The sequence below is a fragment of the Polistes fuscatus genome, unplaced genomic scaffold, assembly GCF_010416935.1.
Source record: "Polistes fuscatus isolate 324 unplaced genomic scaffold, CU_Pfus_HIC Scaffold10, whole genome shotgun sequence".
NCBI classification, from domain to species: Eukaryota; Metazoa; Arthropoda; class Insecta; order Hymenoptera; family Vespidae; genus Polistes; species Polistes fuscatus.
In genome coordinates, this window is record NW_025112998.1 from 2,410,240 (window position 1) to 2,438,011 (window position 27,772).

General features: G+C 34.9%; 5 protein-coding genes across 5 annotated transcripts; 1 reads left to right on the forward strand and 4 right to left on the reverse strand.

The window, feature by feature from the left end:
- Positions 1-4,239: 4,239 nt before the first annotated feature.
- LOC122525937 lies at positions 4,240-10,768 on the reverse strand. The gene is made up of 8 exons (XM_043648980.1): positions 10,692-10,768; positions 8,507-8,807; positions 8,247-8,417; positions 6,861-8,060; positions 5,619-6,317; positions 5,128-5,293; positions 4,682-5,039; positions 4,240-4,600 (listed from the first exon to the last, which is right to left on the reverse strand). The coding sequence occupies exons 1-8, from the start codon at positions 10,766-10,768 to the stop codon at positions 4,240-4,242; spliced, it is 3,333 nt and encodes a 1,110-aa protein (XP_043504915.1).
- A 2,793-nt stretch (positions 10,769-13,561) lies between these two features.
- Positions 13,562-14,614, reverse strand: LOC122525907. Its single transcript, XM_043648937.1, has 3 exons — positions 14,582-14,614; positions 14,253-14,438; positions 13,562-13,805 (listed from the first exon to the last, which is right to left on the reverse strand). Exons 1-3 carry the CDS (start codon positions 14,591-14,593, stop codon positions 13,707-13,709), a joined length of 297 nt encoding a protein of 98 aa, XP_043504872.1. The 5' UTR covers positions 14,594-14,614; the 3' UTR covers positions 13,562-13,706.
- A 6,193-nt stretch (positions 14,615-20,807) lies between these two features.
- LOC122525938 (cuticle protein 12.5-like) lies at positions 20,808-21,170 on the reverse strand. Its single transcript, XM_043648981.1, has one exon. It carries the CDS (start codon positions 21,168-21,170, stop codon positions 20,808-20,810), a length of 363 nt encoding a protein of 120 aa, XP_043504916.1.
- A 1,922-nt stretch (positions 21,171-23,092) lies between these two features.
- On the forward strand, positions 23,093-23,608 carry LOC122525914 (larval/pupal cuticle protein H1C-like). The gene has a single exon (XM_043648952.1). It carries the CDS (start codon positions 23,093-23,095, stop codon positions 23,405-23,407), a length of 315 nt encoding a protein of 104 aa, XP_043504887.1. The 3' UTR covers positions 23,408-23,608.
- A 2,023-nt stretch (positions 23,609-25,631) lies between these two features.
- On the reverse strand, positions 25,632-27,056 carry LOC122525913 (cuticle protein 65-like). Its single transcript, XM_043648951.1, has 3 exons — positions 26,969-27,056; positions 26,235-26,447; positions 25,632-26,091 (listed from the first exon to the last, which is right to left on the reverse strand). The coding sequence occupies exons 1-3, from the start codon at positions 26,978-26,980 to the stop codon at positions 25,849-25,851; spliced, it is 468 nt and encodes a 155-aa protein (XP_043504886.1). The 5' UTR covers positions 26,981-27,056; the 3' UTR covers positions 25,632-25,848.
- Positions 27,057-27,772: the final 716 nt, after the last annotated feature.

The following is a 27,772-nucleotide window of genomic DNA, read 5'->3' on the forward strand; positions in this document are numbered from 1 at the left end:
CTGTTCGCGTATTAGAATCAGTGCATCAATGAAGATTTTTTTACTTGCATTGACTGTGTGCAAAGCAGTCTTTGAATTAGTTTTGTAGAATCAGTGATCGGGCGTAAAACAAATTAAAATCAAACGCGAATTAGAATCAGTGTTGTTCGCCGTATAATAAAATTTCGGTTTCGCGATAAGAAACTCATCTATAGTTTCTTATTTTCGTTTATACCGCGTTTTTAGATTCACGCGAGGTGCATCGCCATGGTGCAATTGAATTTCATCCCATTGGAATGCATTGTAAGTATCTATTTTTATTAACATTTTATTCGTTTTTGTTTGCTACAAGTTTGGATCATATTACATATAACTTATCGTTTTGTTCTATTTTATTTTACAGATATGACGACGGACTTTCTACCTTATCAAAGATGTGGGATGAATTCTTCGATGGATCATCGATGGATCTTCGGTGGATCTTCGATGGATCTTCGATGCATCTTCTCCTATACCATATTGAGGCATTTTTCGATGATGAGACTACAACACTTGCTGCGAAGTAGGAGTGTTTTGGAGCCATCGTAGAACTTCTTACGCAGTGAGTCATAAAATTTAAAGTCCCTCCGGTGCTCAATCATGCCGAGGATGAAAGGTCCTAATCGGCACGAGTTACTGGTTGTAATTATTTAAATAAATTAGTTACGAGCACATGAGTAATTCCTTTCTAGAAGTTACTCATGAAAATTGTATATTGTGTTGTATTGTATTTTATGTTTTATTAGTTCAGGATAGGTTTTCTTGTCTCACCTGTTAAATTCATTTAATTAATAATGCAATTGATTAATGCACTTTCTTTTTAATTACGTGTTTTGTTCGTGGTTAGTAGTGATGAAATCGAGCATTTATTTACTCGTTTTTGTCCAGAAAAGCATGTAATAAATGTCTTACATGCATTGCTTCGTACTTAGTTTATCTAATCGCAATTAATTTTAATATATCGATACTTCGATATTATAAATAAATGAGCAAGAAGGCAAACTTATTCGCGACGGATAGATTCTAGCAATTAAGTGGTGGCTTAAAGCCCTGTTCTTTTATTAGAACAGCCAACTTAATGAAAGGAGTCGTCCGAGGTTTTTAAATATATTAAAATATATTAAAAGATTTTTTCAAAGTAATTATTTATCAAATAAATTGTAGAGTCCTTAGTCGCTTAGATGAATTTTCATTAAAATGTTTTTATGTGTTATATATTTATGTGTCTTTAATCATATTTTTTTTAGATCAGGATTTTCAGCTTCTAATTTACTAATCTCCCGTTTCTCCCCCCTATACTTTCTGCGTTCTCATCTATACGTGGGCCCAGATGCTACTCGTATGGGTGAGAAACGGTTAGTATAGGTTTAGTTTTAAGTTTTTCCCCTATTGGCGGCTGTCATTGTGCTAGTGATTGTACGATGTACTTTACACCTGTATGTGCGTATTAGGTAGTGTGTACTGTACATCGTTTCGTGATATATAGTTTTTAATTATTGCATTATTTATCACTTAGAATACTACTTAGTATAGCACACCTAGAGTTAGGTATGATATGAAAAATACACATGGTTGTATTTTTCTATTTATATTAAATTTTTCTCATTTTTTTTTTGGTAATATATAAAATCGTTTTGAATAGTAGAGTTAACGCATTTATTTGTGGAAACTTTGATATACTTGTACATTACTAGTATGCATATATACTAGTATGTACCAGTATTTTTGTCTTAGTCTTTTATGCAATAATCATTAGCCTTGGCAGTCGATTACAGCATTGGTACGTACTCCCATAAGTTTAGAAAACACGCGTTTGAACTAGGGTGTCGGAAGTGCCCCGGGGCATGCTCTCTAGTTTAGGCTTTTGCACCCTGGTGGTATGTGAGAGAATCGTGGAGTGAGTGGGTGGGTACGTATGTGTATTTGCTCTTTTTAAATATGGGTAATTGGTAGGCAGGTAGCATACTTCTTTGAGCAAATGTGAAAACTTTAATTTTAAGTAGGTAGGATCCAGGATGGGCACTAGGCTTGCTTCCACTCCGGAGTGGAAATTTTGCCTCCTGGTTTATACAGAATTGTTACAGAATTGTTATTTTTTTTATTCATTCCATTATGCTTTCTTTGTAATTTTATTTTGTAACTCTTCTGTAATTTTTATTATGTATCATGAGATTCAAAGGAATTTGCAACGATTTGAAAGATTTAGTTCTATTTCGATTCTATCTTGGACGAGATAGAGTCGAACAAATTCGCAAATACTTTGATCCATTTGATACTTAGTTTTAAGTATTGTAATATTAGCACTTCGCACAATCGCGATTCTCTCAATTAGAAATATTTGATATAATTTAATATAACGAATGAATGAAATAAAAATATTGCAAGAAATGCATAACATTTATTGCATTATTTATTTCAATTCTATTGTATTTTTTGACATTAAAAGTGCGATGTGTTATTAGGTCATCGATAATTATCTGCTTGGACATTCGTTTAATTGTGCTCGTGTATATGTCAATGAACTCTTAGTTCATTGATGGTTCACGAGCTTTAATAATGAACGGAAAATGTAAATAATTTTTTATTAATTGAGAATTAAAATCATAAAAAAATACAAGTTAATTTGCAAAAGTAGTATGAAAGATTTTATCTTGCTCGCATGTAGAAAATGTCCAATGCAGTTTTCAGGGAATGAAGAAAGAAGAGGCTAAATGCTGAAGAGGCTATTGCCGAAGAGGCCCCCACTTAATTGTGGCTGAAGAGGGCAACTACATAGATTATTGAGTTATTTTCAAAGGTTCAACACCAAGTTCGAACTTTTCGAGAACAGCTCTCTAATCATATTTTATATTTTATTATATTACTTTCTTGCTCGTCAATAATTTATAGTTGTAGTTGGAGATGATGGACCATTCCATCTCCTTGGGACACCAAATTCGTGTCTTAATCGTCAATAAGATGCATCAGTTTTTAATTAGTTAGAGTCAAAAATATTAAAATTCTCGTATTATTAATTTTTGAAGTTTTATATTAACGTTCAGTAAATATTACAATTATTTCTTTTTTCTTGTTTCGTCTTTAAGATCTTTTACTGTGATTGTATTTTATTAAATTTGCAATTTTTCTTTTGTATATAACGTAGTTTAAAAGTATATATATATATTTTTAATAATTAATAGATATTATTTTTATTAATAACTTATTATATTATTTGTACTTTTCTTGTTTCTTAATTAATTATATTTATTAATGTAAAATCATGCGTTTAAATTTAATTTTATTTTACAAACGGTAAATAGAGATTTAATAAAAAGTAAATAAAGGATTCAATTGAAAAGTGCATCTGCGAATTGGACGATTAATATGTCAGGCTATTGTATCACTTGATTGTATGATTAATATAGTTTTCTTCTTGTTACAGGTGATCGTCGTTGGATTTATCATCAAACCTGCTGGATTCTTTTTTATTTGTCTGTCTTAAATTGTTTCATTTTAAAATATATATATATAAATGCATTTCTGAAGGCACACACACACACATGTTTATATATTAAAAATTAAATATAATTATATAAAATTCTATATTATATACACAATATATATAACTATACTATATATACTATCAAAGAATATTGTATTTTTTTATAGTATTGTATTGTCATCGCATTAAAAAAGTATCTATTATCGTGGTCCCGGTAGTAATTAAGATGAATCTGGGTAGATAAAAAAGGGAACTTGTGGGTATTTCTCTATTCTTTGATTTGTGCGTCTGGTTAATATACAATAAATAAATACAAGTATAAATATATTATAGGATGATTATTTATTGATAGAAATATAAATAGATTGCAAAGAAAATGCATTACTTCTCGATCCGAACTCGCTTAAAGTCCGAATCACATTTTTTCATCAAATATTTGACGATTACGATCGATATCGTGAATCGAACGATGTCATTAAATAAACATATGATAAATATTATATAATCCCGAGTTATTTTTTCGCGAAGTATGTACAATAAATTATTTCTTAAATATACAATATTTTTTCCATTGATCGATCTAATGAGAGAATTGTTATCAAAAGATTTAAATAAAATTCAATATCGCGAGAGATGAAATAAATAATAAAATCGTGGTTACTTCCACAATATGTTATCGACAGCGAACTTCAGACTGCGGGAGCTTACTTCGAGAAAAATAATTAATTAGAATCAATAAATTAATGTTGATTGATCACTTGTCGAATCCAGTCGAGATAGAAAGAAACACGAGAATAGACACCAGGAACACCAGCTTGGCCGCATCCAATACCCCAAGAAACGACCCCAGCAAGTTGCCATTGTCCATGACGTTCGCAAACCATGGGACCACCACCGTCTCCTTTACAAGCATCTTTACCCTCTTCCCCTCCTGCGCAGATGAAGCCAGGATGAAGATTAAAACTTGGTCCAAGTCTTGTTCTCCTCATTTGACTTTCGCAGAGTTGGTTATTTACTATAGGCACATCGACTTCTTTAAGAATGTTTTGGTACTTTCCAAAGTCACCGAAAGCATCTTTACCCCAACCGGTAGTCCAGCATCTGGACAAGAACATAAAAGAAAATAAACAAATGATGTTTTCCATTTGAAATTTTTATAATTACGATCAGTGTTTTACAAACCTTGCTCCGTTAAAATCGTCACGTTTGTCCGGAAGACAAGCAGGATTGATGTGTGGGTTTTTATCGAAATCAACTGGGTGATCAAGTTTTAGGATAGCCATATCATTGTAAAGAGTACCAGCATAGAATTCCGGATGTACGTAAACGCTGACAATATCTCGTTCGATATAAGGATAAAATTCGACATCGTGATTAACATCCCATTCACCTAATCGAGCTCTAAGATCGCGTCCAGCATAGGTTTTTACGCAATGAGCAGCGGTAATAATGTGTCGTGGTGAAATCAATGTACCACCGCAAACGTAAACGCTCTCGGTTGGATCTTTCTTCAATATAGCTACTTGCCAAGGATATTCACCTAAATATACAAATATGGATTAATTGCTATAATACTCTTATTTTATTTTTGTACAAATATTTTTGGTTACTTTGAATTGAATACTCACCGAATTCTGAATCTCCGTCGACATAAGCTGGAGTTTTGATCCTAGCGTTAACACCTTTGGTATATCTGGTACCACATTGACCAGGTCGTGGTCGCGAACCAATTATATGGCTATTTCGACAGCAAACGTGACGTGGACCGCAAGCCGGTGGACGACCGAATTGTCTCTGTTCGGAAATAAAGAATAAACACATGAGCGTAATATTATTAATATTAATTACACATTCATTTGGTGTTTAATGAATAATTATGAACATGTCCACAATATTGTCTTTAAAATGATATTCCTAAAATCAATATGGTGAATGAATTATTTATACTTAAAATGGTTTGTACTCTAGAGCGACACAATAATGACAACGCATTCTTGCGTAACTCGATATCACGTCATTTGGTTCCCGTCAGCGATTGGTAATCATGTCGTTTCTCTAATGACCCTGCAACACTTTGGTGAATCTGATTTGGAGGACAGTTTTACGTTCGAGTTCTTACCTCCTCCGTTTTATCGATCGTTTTCAAGTCACGCTTCTTTCTATCTCGAAAAGCAATCTTTCCATTTTGTCTTTCGTTCGATGAACTCTTAGCGGAGAAACGATTTCTTCTAGCATCGTCGTTGTACGATGCATTTATACGAGAATTTCTATAGTAATCATTATAATCTTCTAAACCGTCTGAGTAGTCGTAATCATCGTCATCATTACGATAATAATCAGAGTAGCCACTTTGGTAAGAAGGATTCTGATAATAATTGGAATGATGGTAATTGTGGTGATAGGGTTTTTCATGATAGAAAGGACCACCATGGTTAATTGGGTAATAGGGTTTGGAAGGGTAATGATGAATCGGTTTTTCGTAAATTACTGGCCCTGCTGGATAATACTCTGGTGCGTAATTGCCCAATAGAGTTTCTTTTTTATGTGCTAGAAAGTTTCCCAATTTATGAACGAGTCCTGGATTTGGCGTTACGTGTAGATTCACCAATGGCTTAATCACTTTCTCCCCGTACTCATCTTTGGTTACTTGCACAGCTACCAATGGATTTACGGATACCAAACCGAGATTTATACCCTGTCCACCGTATCCATCGTATGGATTTAATGGATTAATGTTAGTTTGGGGGAGACCGAAACTAACGCCCCAAGTAGGCTTCACGTTCAGTTTCGAGGTGTCCAGATCTCCGACGATCAATCTCTGCAACGAGAGAGTCGAAGATTCACTTAGAGATCCGAGTTTTTCTTTGTTTTTTTTTTTTTTTAAAGAAACGCCTTAAGTATTAGCAGCTCTACCATTTCTTTCTTTCCCTTTCTCTTTCCGATTATTTAACTTTCCTGATTTTTACATTTACATAATTGTGCCTGTAATTATGACAGTGGACTTAGTCGAAAAATTTCAATTTTTGGACTAAGTTCATTGTCATAATTATCGGCATATATATCAATCGAAACTCGGATCTCTTTTTACCCACCTCAACAACGTTGAACGGAAGCCTGTTAAAGTGATAATTATTCTTGATAATATAAAAACAATAATAAAGAACTTCCGAGCATTCGGTTCGAGGCGAGCATTTGTTTCCTTCCTGTTGTTCAATTTAATCGAGAATATCATAAATGTATGAATAAAGATAAAGAAAGTTAGAGAGAAAATGAGAAAGGGAAAGTGTAAAATTTGATTGATTCTCGCTACGAACAGATAGCTCGCTTTTAAGTAGAAACGATAAAAAATTTGTAAACTTACGCTTTGAGCTTCCGTTTTCTTTTCCTCATTCTGTTCAGATCTCTTAGTGGTATCTCTCTTGGATCTCTTTTCACTTGGAACAAAATCGTTATTTTCTTCAGAATCCGATATTTGATCATTGTTTTCCTGTACTTGGCGATATTCATCTTGATTAGTTCCGTTGACTCCTTTTGGGACTCTTACGACGCTCATCGTACCATTTCCATCCGTTACAATAACTTCAACAGTTTCAGCTTCGATATCTTTACCAAGATTGCGAGGATCGATTGCCAGGTAAAGATCATCCTTGCGTCCAACATGATTGATGGTTGAACATTGTTCGTAAGGTACGCACACGCAATCCTCGTAATTTGACGATGACAATCCATTGTCGAAACCATTTTCAAAGGATCCAAGACCACTGGCAAAGTTGTTACTGTTTGAAGCAAAATTATTGTTTGCTATGTACGAATTGCTTGAACCGAATCCAGAATATTGCTTTCCTGTATTAATCGAACTTAATCCACCGATTGTAGATTCACCCTTTATTTTTTCGTAAGTTGGAAAAGCATTCGCGTAACTGTTGGACGATGCGGCTTCGTTCAAACTGTTACCGGAGTTAGTTGCCTTGATTTTAAAGTTCTTTCTATAGTCTTCGAAGTCGTTGATTGCTCCGGCGTAAGAACCACCACTTCCATAGCCATAAGCATTGAAACCATTGCTACCAATTGGTCCAGGTCCAATTATCGGAGTGGATCCAGCGTTACCGATCGAATCTCCATGATGATAATGATGATGAACGTGTTGTTGTACGGAACCGTCCGATTGCTGTAGGATCACTTGCTTCTTGTTGAGAAATTTATTATCGAAATCGACTTCAGCGTCAAGGCTAGATTCATAAATCGGTTTTGTACCGTATATCGATCCACCTGGTTTCTTCAAACCAATTTGCGATCCAATAAAACTTGATGGGGGTCTAGAATAAACTGGTCCATGTCCGGCTCCGATGAAAGATGGTGGTGGTCCTGATAAAATAGGTCCAGGAGCGAAACCAGGTGCTAAAGGTCCTGGTTTTCCATAACCATATGGTCGTTTCACTGGCACAGCTGGTAATGGACGACCAACAGGTTTTATCGTCACGGGTTGCGCGTAGATTACATCTTGGGGATGAATATCACGGTGGGGTGAATAATATGGACGGCGACCTTCTAAATTCTCGCACTATATAAATATGAAAATTTGTATATCTTACGGTAAAATATCGAAGCTAAAAATATTATTTCCTCTGTTCCAAATTAGTTGTCACATTTGGTGTGTACATTTTTATACAGATATGACAACTAATTTTAGACGAAAGGAATATAAAATATCGATTACTCATTTTTGCAAATAAAAGATTAAACTCACATTCATGAGACCTAATGAGCATAGTTTATCTTTGATGTAACTACGAGCTACAGTATCATTTCCTAATTGGAGAGCATTTTTCACGTCAGGATCAGCATAGAGCACATCATAACCTTCGAGATTGCGTCCCTGTCGATTATAGATGAGAATGTTATCGATCACAGAATCCACCTGCAAATCACACGTGGTTTTTGTTTAATTAATGTTTCTTAATTTTTAATTCATGTTTTTCTATCTTATTTTGATTTCAATATGTTTACCGTTCGTTGATCGACTGCTTCAGCAACTCCACTCGATTGCGATTGGATATTAGGGTTGTACAGTTGCTGTTGCTGCGACTGTTCTTGTTTGAGAGTATCAGGTGCAGTGAAAGAAACGGGATGAAATGATTCTTCTTGCGTGTTAGATGCAGCAAGCAAATCTTGACCTTGCCAAGACCATTGCTGCTGTTGTTGGTTCGTATTGCTTGAACTCTGCGATGAAGATGACGTCTGATACGTCACTTGGGTTGCTAGTGTGCATGTTGCTAGACACGCTAGCAATATTGGCCAGAATTTCATTCTAAAAAATATAGATAAACCGCAATGAAATACCAATTCATCTAATTTCATTTCAAACTCGATTATATTTTTTCTTTGATGTTTCTTTTATACGCATAACTTTTCTTTTTCGAAGGATATTCTATGCAAATGTATAGAAAGTTCTTCATACTCGAGAATTAATGAGATTATGGCCATGCGTAGGCGTGATCTAGTCGTTCGATTCATAATTCAAAGGAAAAGTATCGTTTTGTCATATTTTTTCGAGGCAACAATAATTTAACACTTATATCATTTTTCAATCATTCTTCTTCGTCTTCTTCTGTTTTATAGGCAGCATTGACATACTTATTTTTTATTTCATCATAAGAATTCTTAGGAATTTTTAAAATACGTATTCGTACGTTGTCAAATTCGCTTTTAACCAGTAAGTGTTAATTTCTAATTGCAAAACTTACACGATTTACATAATATTTATATGGTTAAGATTACTAAATTCATGGGTACCCAATTGCGATGTGGGTTTTACCGAAGTGCGTGTTTGTCTTCGTTTCTTCGCTTTAACTCAAGCAAGTCTTGTGAAAGTGCATATCACCTTTCTCCGATCTGTTTTTATTACTCAGCCAACGTACTGACACGAGAGAAAGATGCACTTGAAGATTAAAAGAAAAAGAAAAGTATGCAGAAGAATCGAAGAATATTCATCATGCATATTCATCGGTTTAAGTACGGTGAAGTGTCTAACTGGTACAGAATACTCTTTGTTTTCATGTTTTTAATTGAAATTTAAAATAGCTCTGTTTTTTTTTTCACGTTAACCAGTTTCTTAAATTGTATGTAAATTTAGTTGTTAATTTATTTTAACGAATACACGGGTGAGTTGAAAAGTTTCGAGTCAATCGTAGAAATAACTTTTTTTGATTAAATTAGAAAAAATAGACTCGAAATTAAGATCGTAGAACGTGATTGAAGTGATCGGTTAAAAATGAACGATGATGCGATCCTGTAACCGATAGGGTCAATGAAAGTAAGAGGAAGTTGAGAGAAAGTCGTTTGACTGGTTACACAGCTCTAATATATTCTTTTATATCGGGTATACCAAGAAAAAAAGATGTTTATTCTTTAAGACGTTGTTTCGATACGGAGAAAGTTATTACGTAATAACGGGACTAAAAGTTCCACATATAGACAATGATAAAAGTAAAATATTTTAAAGAAAAAGAAACGTTCAAATAGTTACAGATAATATATAGGCCATGGAAAGAAATCGTCTTGTTAAACGTTTATCGTTTACACACAATGGCCATTTTCTCAGACAACTTCGACAACTACTCAGGTGACACGGAGCGACGAGGAGAAAGTTAAGGAATCGTTGAACCCTGACTTAGGTGAATCTTTATATTTTTCTTTTTTCTTTTTTTTTCTTTTCTTAGTGTCGGTTAAAAAAAAATTATAAATTAAATTCAAATTCATTTAAGAGGGTGCACGAGTTTGTATTATACATTTTTATTCTCGGACGAATTCAATTTTAATTTTCGACATAGTCTCAAAACTTTTCAATCAACTTTTGTATTCATTAACCCTATTCGCCATTTTTTAATATATCAAACAATTCGATTGTAATTAAATCAATTAATTGTAATTATTTGGGGAAATAATTAAAACTGTATGAAAAATTTAGAGACAATTTTTTAAATAATACTATATTTTTTAATGTTTAATTATCAAATTTTGTTATTGGTATATATATACCTGTTACTATTTGCACACGCTGACTACGCAGGAAATTTCTTCCACACCTTGTGAACGTCTTACGATGGACTCTCGCTGTTTATCACTGAATACTTTCTCCAAGTTGTACAAGACTGGTCTGTGCTTTTACCGAGACCGTTCGAATCTTATATACTTTCGTACCTCTTTCGGGGATGCTGAGACAGCTACGCGATTGGAACACCATGGTGGGGTAACATCTGTGTGACTCATTCCTCAAGCGGACATCCGTCTTTCGGATTTGCTCGTAACTCGAATTATTCGTAGTGTATGCAACCCCTTTTACCGATTTATCCAGAAATTTATAAAACGGTTTTTATACACGTTATTTAGGACTCGTGATTATATAAAATCATTGCCTATATTATTTTTAATTATTATGTTTAATAATTATTGAACATTTATTATACAGAAAATGTACAAAGTCCGTGACTTTCAAGAAGAATTCAAATTTAGGTCAAGGGCTAATATCGCATTGCGGAAAGTGATAATATACGTGGGTGGATTCAAAAGTTTTGAGTTTATTCTTTTCTAAAAGTGTTTAGAGAGAGACTGTCAAAAAATAAAATAGAATTTGACTGACAACAGAATAATGTTTTTATGTAAGGTTTAAAACTTTTTAACGTCATCCACTGTAATATTATTAGAAGATGATTTCGTAAATTTTTCGGATTAATCCTTTACAACATTATGCTTAATTAAATTATTAGCCAATATGTCTGTGTTGTTTTTGCTGTGTTATTTATTTAACAAAAATTGCACAGACTAATTGACTAACCTAATATATTTTTATTTAATACAGGGTGTTCGAAATATTACTCAACATTGTTTAGCTTAAAACCACGGCATTTCTAAGCAAATTTATTTGTTTTTTAGAGTAAAATTATTACGACATTTATAGGTTTTTTATTTGATGGGAAATTTCACGGTTGTTTCAAGGCCAATTTTATTTATTTTTTAGCAAGAGCCTAAAAGACACGTAATTTCCACGTGAAATATTTTTACATTCTTATTTGAATTTCGATAAAAAAAATTGAATTATAGAATATTAACGATGAATTATGAAGTGAAATCGCATTTAACGCGGTAAAATTGATTACAAAAAAAAATATTAGAATCCGTGGGAGACGAGTGAAATTTTATTGAGTTCGTTTGTTCCCCTGATTTTGGATTGCAGGTAGAAGAGCGGAACCGAGAGATCGTTAAGTTCGTCGGTGTATATCTGAGTAGTCCTGGCTTCTCATCGTATCCGAAGGAAACATGACACGTGCTGAACCACTACCTAGAAAGAAGAGCAATTCGTAGACGATACACACGAACGAACGACGCGACATACACTTTCTTTTCGTGATCCTCTTCGTTACAACCTTGACATCATCTTGTTTGAAATTCGGTATATCGTTTTACCAATTTCAAATGATTTCAAAGAAAAGTTAGACCATCTAAAGAATTGTCTTTTCTGTAGAAGGATTATGAAAGTGAACTTAATTACAGATTTGAAAAAAGAAATTAATTCTATCATTTATCAGAGTAGATGGCAAAGTTTTGAACTTCAATTTTTAATTCCAATTTTTTGAACTTTTGCATGGGATATTTATTATAATTATGAGCGATTATGGCTACTTTATACGTAAAAATATTAACACAATTAGTAAAGTATTGTTTCTTTATTCAAATCATTTATAAATTTTAGCTAACATTCCTTGATTTGCGTCTATATCCCTAATATAGTTTTCTTTTTTTACGGATAATAAGAAGTCTACGAAAAAAAAAACAGAAATTGAGCTGAACCGCAGTTCCTCCGTTTTGTGTGTTGTCTTTCAGGTTCCGGGAGAAAGTGTTGTCCCGAAGATGGTTCAGAGCTAACCGGGTGTAATAACAGTTTTCGATCGTTTATACGATTAAATTATGCGTATGCAGTATTATAAACAATGTATGTAAAAAAAACTTGTCATTGTTCAATATGAAAGAAATATGTTCGTGTTAGATATTACCGAATATTTTCGTTAACGTTTACTAGGAAACATTAGATTTCGTTACATGTTCCTTCTCCTTGTAAGAATGAGAGAGATAGAAAGGATAAAAAAAAGAAATATACAAAAATGGATCAAAGCCGGTTGTGTTCAGTGGTTGGTCGGTTTCGTTCGATGCACCCGATCGTTCTCTTGCACAATAGGGATTTTCCGTCGCGTGTTTTAACTCGTTGCGTTTCGTAATTTTATCTCTGGGAATTTTGTATCATGACTTTGCCTTTGAAGTATGTATAATAAAAGAAAACGAAGGTAACAACGTCTTGACTTATTTTTCACGTACGTCACGACACGTGGGCATCGAACCAACAACAACGAGTAATAACCAATGTACATATACCTTTATTTTTCTTTATTATACTTTTTACTTTCTAATATTTTATAAGTTTTATCGAATTTATGATCGATGACTATTTTTGAAGGATCGAAAACATTGTTGGGCAGGGTTTACGTTAAGTCAATATTACGTAACGACCCGTCCCATTCAAGGTGCAATGACGTCGACGAACGTGTTAAGAGTTCCGATGTTCCCGAGAAAGTTTGTGATCTTTTTTCACTTTCCTTTTCATCGCATTCTGCGATCACCGATACGCTCGTTTATTATTTACTTCTCTGACTCAAATCCTATTTATGCGTCCATGTAGAAAATAGGGAACAAGGACGACACTTGTTTTTTTATGATTTTTATTTTGTAGACGATATTGTTTCTTCTCCCGAAAGAAATACTCCTCGTTGTTAGTCGTAATTTAATGTTTTTTTCTTTTTAGACTTTGAATTATTCATAAATTGCGTTTAATATTTCTACGTTTAAAAAAAATAATAGAGGCGCGAACAATGAAGGATATTTTCTTTAAGGACAACGATAATAGTAGCGAGGATTTTTTAAGGAGGATAATAAATAAATAATCAAGAGGATAATATAATTAACTTTGAGTAATAAATAAAAAAGAAACGTTAGGAATTAATGTTCTTTTTTTTTTCATTTTTTTTTCTTCTCGTATTTTTTTTGCGTGAATGATTTTATCAGTACGCGATACATGATGATTATCGGTGAAAGGTAAGGTAGTTCTCTGTAGTGTTTATGTTATCTTGGGCCGAAAATGAAGGAAGCGATCGTGGTATCAGTAGGTAATGTGGTATCCGTGTTGTTCGACCGAGTAAGTTGAAGGAACAGCGGCTATTTCAACAGGAGCTGAATAAGTATAAGTGTATGGTGTCAACTGTAAAAAAAGATAAAATAAATCATTACAATTTCTTAATTAATTAATTAAGCGTTCATTGAATAATTTCAACGATAGTATTTTATTACAAACATTCCGTTCCAAATAAATTTATAATTCTAACATATCCTTGTTATGTAAAAGTTAATAATCGGACGATACAGATTATCGGATTTACGATATATATTTATCCAATTAATGATAGAATATGTGAGACAAGAAATCGATAGAAAGACATTGTTTGAATAAATAAAATTTATTAGAAAGAGAAAAAGTAATAAGATTGCTATTTGTGACGATAATAATGACAATGGAGTAAGTCAAAAAATGGAAAATAATTGATTTTAGAAATGATTTTATATAACAATTATTTTGATAAAAAAATAAATCATCCATTGTCATATAATTAACGTCACATTTCCAAGATGAAATTGATCTGCTACGTACTTGGGGTAAGAGAGCAAGACGAGAAATCAGAGGCGAAGCGATGGGTGCGATAAGGGGTGTCAATTTAGCGGTGGATGCTGGTGTTTTGATTTCTGATATCACTGAAAGAGGATACGGTGCTGCTGCTGGTTTAGGTGCAGGTGCTGGAGCAGACCAGGCTAAGCCAATAAAGGCAAACAGGATTAACTGTGAACATTAGCATATATGTTATATATATATGAATACAAATATAACACTTGAAAACAATTAAGAATTTCATTAAAATACATTTGTAACGAACGGTAATTAAATCAAGTAAATAATTTAGAATGGTAAAATAATTTACTTACGTATTTGAACATGTTTGCGGATTTGTAGGAGAAGAAAATGTTGTAGAACCGCGTACGATGATTCTTCTGTATTTCTGTGCGAGGACGCTGAAGACCTCTCGTACTTATAGGGGTTCCGAGGGCCAGCGAAAAAAGTAGACTCGTCCAGTACCTACGAGAAGCGTCCCTACGCACACGGCGCATTCCTTTCTGCTTCCAGGTACCACAGCTGTATGTATCTTCTTCTAAACACGGTTACGTACTATAACTTTTATCTCTTATCGCTTTCAGTTCGATTATCTTTCGTTAAGATCGAGTACACCGTCGAACAGAGTACGTAGTTGGGTTGAACATTTTTGAGTCAAATTCATTTTAAATTTTACGACGTGGTCCATAATTTATGGACCATAACTTTTAGAAAAAGAATAGTCTGTAATATTTTTAAGATTTTTAGAGGAGGAGTGTTATTGGAGAATAAAATAAATCATTAGGCCGTGATCTTGAGCGATCGTCAAGATCAAGCTAGAGGCCGGTACATAATATTATTGAATGATCGATTAATTTACGATTAAATTACAGATAAACCGGTATTTCGACTCACTTTCGATTCCTCAAGATACTTATATGCGAGACAGGTTACAACTTGTTCTTTAAACGTAACCCTTTTTTTCTACTTCCTTTTTTTCCATGTATTAGTCAACCACAATATCAAGAGGAATATTAAAATTAATTACACATCAGCGGGGAATGACAGTTAATATGAAAATTATTTTACGAGGATGGAAATTTTGTATAAGCGGTAGCCTCCGAATTAAATGTTTTTTAATCTGCATCATAATTCATGCATATATTTTCTTTCTCGTTATCGGTAATACTATCGATTGAAAAAAAGAAAGTTTATCGAGTTAAATATTATTCCTAGTTAGAATAGGTAAAGATAATATTAATTGTAAATAATATCATTGAAAGAGATAGACACGTGTAAATCGTAAATTAATATGATTCTCGTATTTTCCCTTTATGAGCGGTCAACATTTTTTCTTGTAATTTCATCGGTTTACGTATGTAGAAAAAATATGTAAGGAAAAAAATAAAGATAAAAAATAAATAAAGAAGGAAGGAAAAAGAAAACATTGAAAATGAACGAGGGAGAAAAAGTCGATAGGTCGAGAAGGAGCGAACAAGAGATTGCACGAAGAGAAGAGACGAGTACTTGGCAATTCTCCTCGTTCGTTCACCCGAGACCTTGGATACTCGTAGATATCCTTATGTGGTTTTACAACTGGCGATCGAGCCAAGGAATAAGTCAGACAGGGTTTACAGGTACGAGAAGAAGAAACAGCATACTTCGGTCGATTCAATTTCTCCACTCGGTTTTCTCTAACGAGCTAAAAATCAGAAATAACAAATCTCTTGAAAAACAAAACAAAAGAAAAATCAAAATGATTCCTCTATAAAAATCAATGCAACAATAATTTGATACAACGAGTAGGTATATCAGAAAAAAAAACAAAGAAAAATAAGACGATAGAATTTGATATTGCTTGGCAATGGTGAAAAATAAAAATGACAAGTCGTATGTATGAATTTCCTATTCGCCGATATTTCCTTCCCAAGTGAATCCGACGATGGGTCGGTTGGCTTGGAAGGGATAAGGGCGTGCCTAGTCAGACAACAAAAATACGGACTATCTTCGTGACCAGTTTGCACATCGTAACTCGTAACGATCGTGGATTGGCAAGTTTTACTGGTGTGTATCCTTCGATTTGACCATACTCGAGGGTACTATTGTCTGTACCTTTGAGTACACAGCTCGAACTTGATTCTCTCAAATGATATTGGAGAAAAATATTGAGAAATATCGGGTAAGGATATTCTATACGATAATCGAGGATGACGTTGCGATAATCAAATTCGTTCGAGTTATTATCGTTGCTGGGAATACAAATTTTCGAAAGTCATTCGATCAATATTGAAATGCTTTCAGAGCGAATCTCTGAACGTTTAGTTTTTATTTTTATTTTTAGTCTGACCGATGCATGCATTGACCATTTGTATCCCAATGAGATCAATCGTTGTCAAAAATCTCGATGACCTTGACGTCTGACGAACAATCTTTTTGTCACTTGTCTTCGCCGGTGAAGATTTTTTATCAGACAGGATTAATATTAGTAATATTTTATTATAAATGTTGAGATTTTTTAAAAGGATTTTTTAAAAGGATTTTTTAAAAGGTTTTTTTTTTACGAATGAAAGTTCGTTGAATGATAAATGTATTGAAGTATAATGAACATATAAGCATGAACAAGTTACGCATACAATGCTTGATTCGTTTCTTTTCGTAAACAAAGTATCGACAATTCTTACTTAAAAATTAATACTTAAAAATAAAAACAAATCGAGTCGCAGTCTAGCGCAAGCTTTCTTTTTATTATTAGATTCCTCGTGAAAAGTCACGAGGATTGTCCAAAATGAAAAATTTTGTTGTCGAAAGACGAAGATGATTCTCGTCGTGCAAGGATTCGAAAATATGCAAGAGTACTTTGTTCGATGAGTTTCTCTGTGTATCTAACGAATAATGCGCGAGGAGAATACATCGTCCAGGAGAATGAAATGAAAGAAGAAGAGGAAGAAAAAAAAAAGAAAAGAAAAAGCAGTTAAAAATGACAAATAAAATTAGAAGTCGACAGTTCTCTGCTACGTTGGTTTACAAAACGCGAATAGAAAAATTTCGACAATGGGGTATTGATGTGGGGTGTATGTTTCTGTTCGTTCATCGATCGTTGTGTTTTAGCGTAGAGTTCAAAAGATGAAAATTTAAAACCATTCGGTTCTAAAGAGAATCCTTGATGAAAAAAAAAAATCGTTTGAGAATGTCAGTTCTGAAGTTGTATATATAATTGGAGGTGGATTTTCCAATAACTATTGCGGCTGGGCGATATTTAATTAGCGATATAATAAAATGCCAGGAGTGCCGTCTATGTATAATACAGTACGAGCTGTACTGGACGAGATTCAGGTTTTTCGATGAGGTTGATCGTTTTCGGAACCACGGGCGTTACTACGGGTGTTGTTAAAGCAGGATAGAGTGGATATGGTACCAAGTAGTGAAGGCTTTCAGATGCTGGTAGATCAATCAATTGTCTACCCTGCTTGGTGTCGTTACTTTTTTTGGGATCAGGCAATTGTTTTTCTTCGATAGGTGGCTCTACTTTATGGGGAATTTTTGTTGGTGTCAATAAAGCTTTGGCATGTATAGCTTCAAGAATTTCTTGACTAGAAGCGTTGATTTTTTCCTGCGAGGATTCCAATTTCTCTAAAGATCCTTCCAACTTCTCAGATTTTTCCGGCAATTGTAAGATTTCGGCTACCGTTAGTGGTGCTGTTGGAAGAATAGGAGACCCTTCTGCTGCTAAAGGAACGCTTGGTGCTGTATGGTGAATGATCGAATGTCCGTGAGATTCGATTGTTTTTTCAGCGATAATGGTTGTAGCCTTTTCTGCTTGTGCTACATTTTCAGGTTTAACTTCTGCGCTTGGTTTCGCCAACGCAACGGCTAACAGACCGGACAGGACCACCTGTTAATAGAATAGATTTTACTTCTTTCTATTTAAACATTCTTATGTTTAGGAAGAATTTCCTTAATGCCCATATTTCATTTAAATTTCTCATCAGATGTTAAAAGAATTATCTTTTGAATTGTAAAGTTGTAAAATTGAAAATCGATAATCGAAAATCTTGAACACTTTTGTTTATTAGAATTCGTATTTTCTGATAGAAAAGAATGATTGTTTTGAAATCGACTCACCAACTTGAACATGTCGGAGCTTCTTCGTTTTCCAGCTGCGCTTTGAGAATCTGCGACTGATCTGCACGAATGAGGTTCTCCAAGGTTTATATAGTAGAAGACTTCCTTGCTCTTCGAAAGACCTTCGGATACAGGTCTGTTCAGTAGTTACACCCTGTACCTGGTTCTATACTACAGCTTCGTCCGGTCGAGTACTTTTTAATTGACAAAACAAGATCGGGTTTGTTAATTGGATTTTACTTAAGATTAAAAAATTTAGATACGAAAGGGTATTAGAAATTTTCTTGCATATAAATCAGACTTTATTAGTTTTTCTATAAATCAATTCATTAATTATTATAATCCAATCGTTAAAAATAATTAGCACGTTCCTTTAATAATTTGGAAAAACAAGTATAGATGATTAATTATAAGTGATAATTGAATAGTGGCCTAATGCGAGTAAAAAATATTACAAATTTATTGGAACGCATTGTAGGTAGGTCATTTTTGACACGGGTGCATTTGAATAGAACCTAAACTGTGATAATAATAATAATAATATTGTTAATAATAATATTTGATAGTTTGATAACGTTTAAAGTATGTCTCGGAATTTAAGTCAATCATATATAAAAAATAAGTTCTGCAAACAATATACGAAAAACGTATTATACGTGTCTCGCATACAATCTGTTTAAATTTATTTTATATCATAAATTATTTGTCCTTTTTTGATTTAATCCATTTTCATAATTATCAGCACAATTACATCTACAATGGCTTTATAAAAAAGAAACAATAAGTTTATAAAATGTAAGGGTCGTTGACCGAAAGTGTGTGTGCGTGGCTATATCGAAGATATTCATTTACGTCTGAGAACATATTCAAGGTCTTATTGAAATTTCGATCGGATAGGTCGATAATCTTCTTCTAGTTCCATGTCATTAGTTAATTTAAAATTAAAATAGATTTCAAGACGTTGATTTTCTTATCCTCGTTATCGGTTCACTAGGATATCCTGTTAGTTCACGTTGGTATAGCTTGCGTTGATTTTTCAGCGAATCGTTTCAGTAGAGTAAAACCGGACCTCTTTCTCTCTCTCTCTTCCTATCTCTTTCTTTCACATTTTACTCCTTCTCGCATACCTCCAATGATTTTTCCACCAGGACCAATCTTCCTTGCCGCTCTTCGTTTCTCTACAAGGTCTGCCATTTCGTATTTATTTCCCTCATGTTCGTAACTTTTATTGTCTTTATATTCACGCTTCGCGTATTCCGGTTTCTTTTTTTTATCTTTGACGACTCGCTTTTCTACTTTCGTTTATCTTTAAGAATAATCGTAGCTCGTATAAACAATTTTTTTATTGTATATCCAAAAAAAAAATCTCCAATCTTCCATTTGTTCGAAAGAAAAAAATACGAAATCTGTGATTGAATCAAAAGAAATTTATAATTTGTATCAGAATATACATGAATATTGATTACTGATAGCTAGAAACATTTTATTGATGTAATATATTTTTCTTCTTTTATTAAAAGAGCATGAATACAAGAATTCAACGAAGTTACGGAAAGACACATGGTGGATATGTTGATGGGACTTGCGCTCAAGTACACATCTTCATTAGAATCATGAATACATTTCGGATCGATCCAATTACGTAACTTTTATTACGTAATTTATCGAAAATGCGTATGTACTTGGTCAGAGGAAGCGTTCAAATGTATTCACTCAGTCGCCCTCGTATTAATACGGTGAGTTATTGATATTATTACGCAATAGTATTTTAAACATTCATTAAAAAACAAATTAATAGCCTATTATCCTACATGTTGTGAATCGTATCGAACGAATATATGCATATCTATGTGTGTATGCACGTATTTGTTTTATATTGTAGATAGATCCAACAAACAACATTAGAATGAAAATGTCCGAATAGCGTCCAAAGATGTTGTGTGACTAGAAAAATAAGAGAAGTACGACGTTACGAGTCACGAAATCAATCGTATTTCGATTCGAGTTGGTCAATCTTAATTACGTAAGGCCGTAGAATATTCATTCTTGCGGCTCGCATGAATTTTCTTTAAGGCAATAGATAGAAGTGCTTAGATAAATGTGTCTATAGAAATGATCAAACTCGATAACAGGATGAAAAGGGATTCTGGTTCTAGGAGATCTAACGATGAGAGGGAGAAAAAAGTTAAAAAAAGAAAAAAAGAGATGAGGGAAAGATACAAATAACAAAGAAATACAAGGTAATTTTGTTAGGAGATAGAAAAAGAATTTTATTGATCAATCGTTAAATAATATCAACGAGCGATGATGTTCTAAGTTTCGCCAATGTCTCGTCCAAATGTTCAAAATGGTCTCATCAGTAACAGCCGGTTTAAAGTGTCATTTTGACTAGAGAATCGGAGCCGAAATTGTTCTTCTCCCTCTCCAGGCCTTCGTTTCTCAATGGACGTATCCAGCGGCATAGGTAATGGCGGCGGGATGAGCGACGACAGCAGGTGCAGCCGCGATAACGGGGGCAGTTTTGACGATGGGGGCAGTGTAGGCAATAGGAGCTGTACGAGTGACGACTGCTGCTGGGGCGGCTGCTACCACGGCTGGGGCAGTTGCTATGAGCGGGCTCTTAACCGAGACCTTGTAGGTGTTGGAGTAGCTGGTGGCGACTGGAAGAGGGTGGGGAATGGTCACTACGGGGGCCGATGCGACCAGAGGTGCGGCATGCACCGATGTCAAGAAGCCTGGTGCTGGTGCTGGGGCACTAGCCACGCAACCAATGAGAGCGATGAGTACAGCGAACTTGTACATGGTTATTCTTCTTCTTCTTCTTTTAAAGTCGAGACTATCGAAACTTCAAACGTTGCTTGAGAACGAGTGATGCCTGACTACCAGAGTAGTCGCCCTTTTATTCGAAGAGACTGACCTCTCCCACCAAAACTCCCGAATGGCTTTACTGCGAGTCCTGTTGCTACCTCGCTCTACCGTTTACCACTCCTGTATGACTTCCTCCTACTTTTTCTTACATTATTCTCTCTCTCTCTTTTTCTTTCTTTCCTTTCGATCTCCTTCAGGGTCTTTCAATACCTGTCGATTTTTTCTCTCCGCTAACTACCACGTTCGTGAAACATTGCCAAGGACCAATAACAGCGGCCCTTTACGATCTTCGACGGATCCGGGATCGTTATCGGTTATCCTACGCCTATCTCTTACTTTAGACAAGTTGAAAAACACGTTCTTCTTACTTCCTAGTCTCATGAAACCTAAAGTCGATGTTTATAAACACCTCGGGCGTTAAAATTACTTTACATTGCTTCTAGTTTGCTTGTTAAACCCATATTATAATCCTTATATAACTCAATAGTGTAATGAATATTTATCACGACAATTTTATTGATGCAGAATTAGAAATTAGACCAATTTATTAATCACTTAAATAATATTTGATAATCCGATAATCGTATTGATTAGCCAAGTGGAACGTTCTTTTGAAATGATCAGCGTTACGTAATTATTATAATTTAATAAAAATTTGCATAATAACAAAATGGTAGGAGAGATATTTCGTGTGTAATCGTTGGTTGTATGCAAATGGACGTAGGACAATGGTTACTTAGACGAACGAGGGGACGTTAATTAAGTGGCACGATTTTTGTCGTAATCGTTAATTTATTTTTGGCGACAGGATAACACGCGCGGATAGCAAGAACATTGGTTTGTATTTATTATTCGCTTATTCCGATCAGTTATGTACACGATATTGAGCAACTTGGCAACGCGAGACTACTCGAACGCCTACTTACGAGGACATTGTCGTCTCTAGGAGGGTAAAGGAGGGAGGGGCCACATTACAGGAGACCTCGCGTTGTGACACAATCCGCGAAAGTAGATGCTCGACTTACTTCATTTTTCACGTAACGCATGTAACCATGTGCTTTGGAGAAAACCTTTCCATTTTTTTTCGAATACAAGAGAGTCTCGTTCCTTTTTTTCTCTCTTTTTTTAGGTTAACTCCTCCTCCTCCTCCTATTTATGCTCGTTACTTTGAGCGTATTATAATTATCTCGTTAAATGGCATGACCACGAAAATACGTATGAATATTAATTCGTTCGAAAAAAGTGATATAATTTTTGTCGAACTTGTAAGTAGGTACTTCGAGAAAAATGGGAACGCGTGCGCGTGGTAGTCGAGTATCGTTGAAAAAAATAAAAAGTAGATGAAAATATATGTGTATATATTAAAGTCATTAAGGAGAGAAAAAAAAACGAGACGAATCACGAAATTTAAAGGAGAAAAAGAAGAAGAAGAAGAAGAAGAAACGGTCACGGTCGTAGAGACTCTCTCGTGTACTTACTGTCGAGGCAGCCCCTTCTCTCTGATTTAAAATGTTACATATTTTCGCAACGTACACCGTACACGCTCCGTTTTCTCCACATCTATCTCTCTCTCTCTCTCTTTCTTTCTTTCTCTCTCTCTCTCTCTCTGTCTTGCTACACGATCTTAATCTCCTAATCGACGAAATTGTAATCCGGAAGTCCTTGGCCCGGTAGTTTGCGCTGACCGGGCAGGCGTTCATCGAAGAACCAGTTTTTTTGGTTGTTTTTTTCCTTCGATTTTAGGGGCGTGGATGAGGTATAAAAAGATTGAATCATTTGGGAATGGCATCAGTCAGTCGATCGACACCGTAGTCACAAGTCTTCTTTAACTAGTAGAGTCGAGAAAACTAGCAACCATGTACAAGTTCGTAGTATTCGCCGTTCTCGTAGCCTGCGCTGCAGCTGCACCTGCACCAGCACCAGAACCAGCACCAGGGTTCAGCGCTGCTTACGTAGCTGCTGCACCAGCCGTGGCTTACTCAGCTCACCCAGCTAGCCTTACCTATGCTGCACATGCACCAACATTCACCTACGCCGCACACGCAGCCCCAGTTGCTTATACCGCACATGCAGCCCCGGTTGCATATGCCGCACATGCAGCCCCAGTTGCATACACCTCTCACTCTTCTCATCTGACTTACGCCGCACCAGCCGTCAGTCTCGTTCACTAGATCACCGGGATACGCTGATCAAAGGATGAACGATCGAAATGGATTGGAACGACGTTTAAAAGAAGAACATGACTACGATCGACATACTTGTCTTTTTGTATTTTTTTTTTTTTTAAATTGCATCATGAATCTTGATCTTGTATAACGTTGTTGGAAATACCTTACGATTATGGCAAATATATAATTAATGTTATCAACGCATTTCATTGTGATCTAGACTTTTTATGTTTTCATATTTTTACCCTTTATTTTTCTTCGTTTTAAATTTGGGATATTGGTTTATATATTTAAAGGCGCATATAATAGCAATTGTTTTTCTTTTGCTATACTTTGATTGTTGGCAAAATGAATGAAATATCATTTAAAATGTTGGACTTATCTATCGGTAGGATTGATTTTCCTTTTACAGGCCTTGTTCGAATAAAGTTAAACGTTAACAACATTTTGCGAAGGAACTGCAAAAAGATTTCTCCATCGAGAAAAACTCGTGTGAATAAGATTTGTTATTAACGACGGGATCGTTCAAAGGTATAAGGACGTCTTCTGCATTAGCATACGTTCTCTCGTATTTCTCCGTAAGGGACAACCTTTGTTCACTTGAGACCTTGATTATTCTCAATACTTAAGAAGAAAATTTTGCCCTTCGATTTATCGAATAAGGAGATCTGGGTGGAGCCGATCTTGTTCCAATAAAGTCTACGTACTGTAGCGAATAAACGTGAATCTCGTTTAATCGAGGTATTAATATTTAACCTTTTTTTTTTAGCTTCTCGAAATGTCTTCTCATTTCGATCGTACTTTTATATAAAGGAATTCTATAATTGATTCCAATCATTTTTAGTCTATAAGAGTATATTAATTAAAACTAATTATAGATTTAAATAGATATCGTACAAGTTAAATAACCAATTTCAAAAATACGTAACTATTATACTGTTATCTTCTGACAGCTCTTCTATCACGTTTTATAAAATTTTCATACATTATCTAGAATATTTTTGTTTGTCGAGTAAGAATATTTGGTAGATCGTTCTCGAGAAATAATAATGAAATATCAAATCGCTGATCGCACACAGATGACTTTCGTCGAGCTTGAATGATCTTATCGATAAACGAAAAGGTTAACAAACGTCAACGATCATGGTAGATTTGAGTAGATGGATAGTAAAGAAATTGATTTATCTCGATCGGATGTCAACTATCAATCTTTTGAAATTGCTTGCTTTCGGTCGAATAACAGGCTATTATTTGACTCTCGTTCCATTTACTTGCACGGATGAAACTCGCTTTGTTGTGCAATCGGAGAAGAGTATAATAACTCAGACGTGTCGAAAGGATTCGAAAATTCATTGATTTTAGGGCTCGATCGGTTATCAGTAATCATCGGATAATAATTGGTAATAATAATGATAATAATGATGGTGACTAATTCGTTAATTTATTCATTTCTTCGAAATCAAATGAATATCAATATCGAAATTTCATTTCAATTAACCTTTGATATTTTTATGCACTCGTTTAATATGTGGGCGAGTTGGAACGCATCGAGCAACTACAAAAAGATATAATGGCGTGTACATTACTTTGGTTGTTATATGAAAAAGATGACTAATTGTAAGTTTGATCTTATAAATAAATGAAACCGAAAAAATACACGAAAAGAGAGAAAATGTTTCAAAATATTTTCTTCGCTCGTAAGTAAGATAATTCGTATTGAATTAATCATTTGAATGTTTTGACACGTTTGATCGTACGATTTCGCGTACGTTACGTAGATCGACAGTTAAAAGTAATGGACAATCTTGATACCATAATATGAAGGAGAGAAAAAAAAAGATCGATCATGAAGTAAAATGCGATCGAAGGAGCGAACTTCCCCTCATCCTTGACCGACTTTCGAATTTCGTTTCTCTCGTTGTCGTCTATTTCATCTCCGCCTTTGTTTTCTTTTCTTTTCTTTACCCTTTTTTTTTTTATGAAACTCGTGGCGCAGCTTGTAACTTTTGACGTGTAGAATGAATATCGATCGTAATGTAAGATAAGCCTATAAAACATTACCGTGTTTTCCAATGATATTCGAAACTACAATGGTTTCGTTTAGATTTTCTTTCATCTCTCGCTGATAAAAAAAGAAAATAAATGTCGCTCGCAATTAAGAACAGAGGTAAAGGAAAACAAAAAAATGAAGAAATGGAGAGAAAAATAACAGAAGAGATGCGAATAATTAACGGGAAATTAATTACATGCATGATATATTATTAAATATTTTACATAATTCTTTTTTTGGGGGATTGGGTTTGGTGGTAATTGTGGCAGTGCGTGACGGTAGGTGGAGTTCAGTCGTCGTACGTATTATGTACAATCGTTATATATATATAGATATCTTTCGTTAATGGAAAGAACCGATCGGGGCAGATCATCGATGCATTTGGGTTTCAATTTCAATGATAATAACCACCGTGGCCGTATCCGTATCCGTGTCCAAGTCCATATCCGTATCCCAGACCATATCCAAGAGAATGGCCGTAAGTAGTGACCGAAGGTGGGATACTGTATCCGTGGCTGTAGCTGATAGCTGGAGCAACGGCTGGAGCCGCGTAAGTTATTGTGGGTGCGGCATAAGCAACTTTGGTTACCGCAGGCGCCGCAACCGCAACTTTGGTCACCGCAGGAGCCAAAGCGACCTGAAGAAAATAAGAGAAATGAGTGAATATTATTGTATGTCTTGATATTTCTTTCATTTCTTGAGAATTACTTTCCTTTCTCGTGTCAAATTTCTGTAGATACATATACCTATATATTTAACAAAAAATTATATTTTGTTTACCTTATACGTGTTTGCATAGCTAGTCGCGACAGGTGCATGGTAAGCGAGTCCTGATGAATAAGCCGGTGCAATTGCAACCCCATGGCCTAAACCGTATCCGCCATAACCGTAGCCACCGTATCCACCGTATCCACCATAACCGTAGCCACCGTATCCATTGTATCCCGTGTACAATCCAGCGGAGGCGTAAGCCACGAGTGCTGAGAGAATGAGCTGAAAAAAGATGCGCGTGTTAGAGCGCGTGTTTGCGTATTATTCTTTTCTTTAACTAACGAAAATTATGATAAATATACAAGATTTTGATTGAATCATTTTTAAGTTCATTTAGTTTCACATTACACCAGGTTATAAACATTTTTATTAATTCGATAAATGTACTGTGCCCGCCAGCTATATGAAAAGTTCACTTTAAATGTTACGAATTACTCACGTCATTCTTCGAGCCATTTAAAACACGAGCGTTCTACATACAATCAATGAGATGGCTTTATCATTACATGCGATACCGGTCACGTTTTCGTATATGTGTTATATTTTACTTTCTCGAAAGTTAAGAAAAATTTGCAGGAACAACGTGACTCGACTCATCAATTAACCTACTCGTTATCGTAGGCGTTAATGCAAATGTTTTTTTACATTTATATCAAAATATTGTAGAATTAAAATAGAAAAGAAATCTTTCGAAAATAATATTTATAATTATTTTCTTCGCGATAGTAGAGAAACCTACTCACCAACTTGAACATGTTGTTTGATATGAAATGTTGTCAGTAGATATCGTAGACCAACTAAAGAACGTTCCTAGTGTATCACTTATATACCCCCAGCAAAGCATTCTCTTTCTTCCTTCATCTCATTCCGTTGGTGTTTGTCTAGGCGTTAAACACGGGGAATGGTGGAAATATGGAAAAAAAGCATTTCCCTGTGCGTGCGAGTTGAGGCAACAACGAATTTGTAAATGCATACGTGTATGGTACATATTGCAAGGGATCTGAAGTGTGTTGGGGCGGGGTAGCTAACTCACAGGATAGATAGAGGCCTATAGTTCTTTGGTACTGGTAAATAGATACACACGTTCACCTAGATTCGACGAGGTCTCTACGATCCGTGGATTTCTCGATGACCTACGGAATGTGGAGGTGGTTTTGACGAAGGACGAAATCATTATCGCTATGCGGACTACCGGTGTAAAACTAGGGGAACACGACTCCCCTCGTGAGAAGAACTTCTTACAGCTAGTTACCTTGACAGCTCGATGTTATGGCTCGAAAACGAAGAAAGAGATAGAAAATACGTCTTTCTATGTTTCACCGCAAGTACTTTCGTGTGTATGTATGTGTATGTGTGTGTGTGTCTGTGTCTGTATCTGTCCGCGTGTTCTCAAAGAAAGACATCTCCCCACTATGATGTTTCCCCACTTCTTTGCAATGCTTTCAGTAATTATCTACGCGTCTATGATCTTGTCTATGTTCCCTCGAGCGTGAAGAGGACTCTATCGAAAGAGATAAATAGAGATAGAAAGAGTGAGAGAGAGAGGG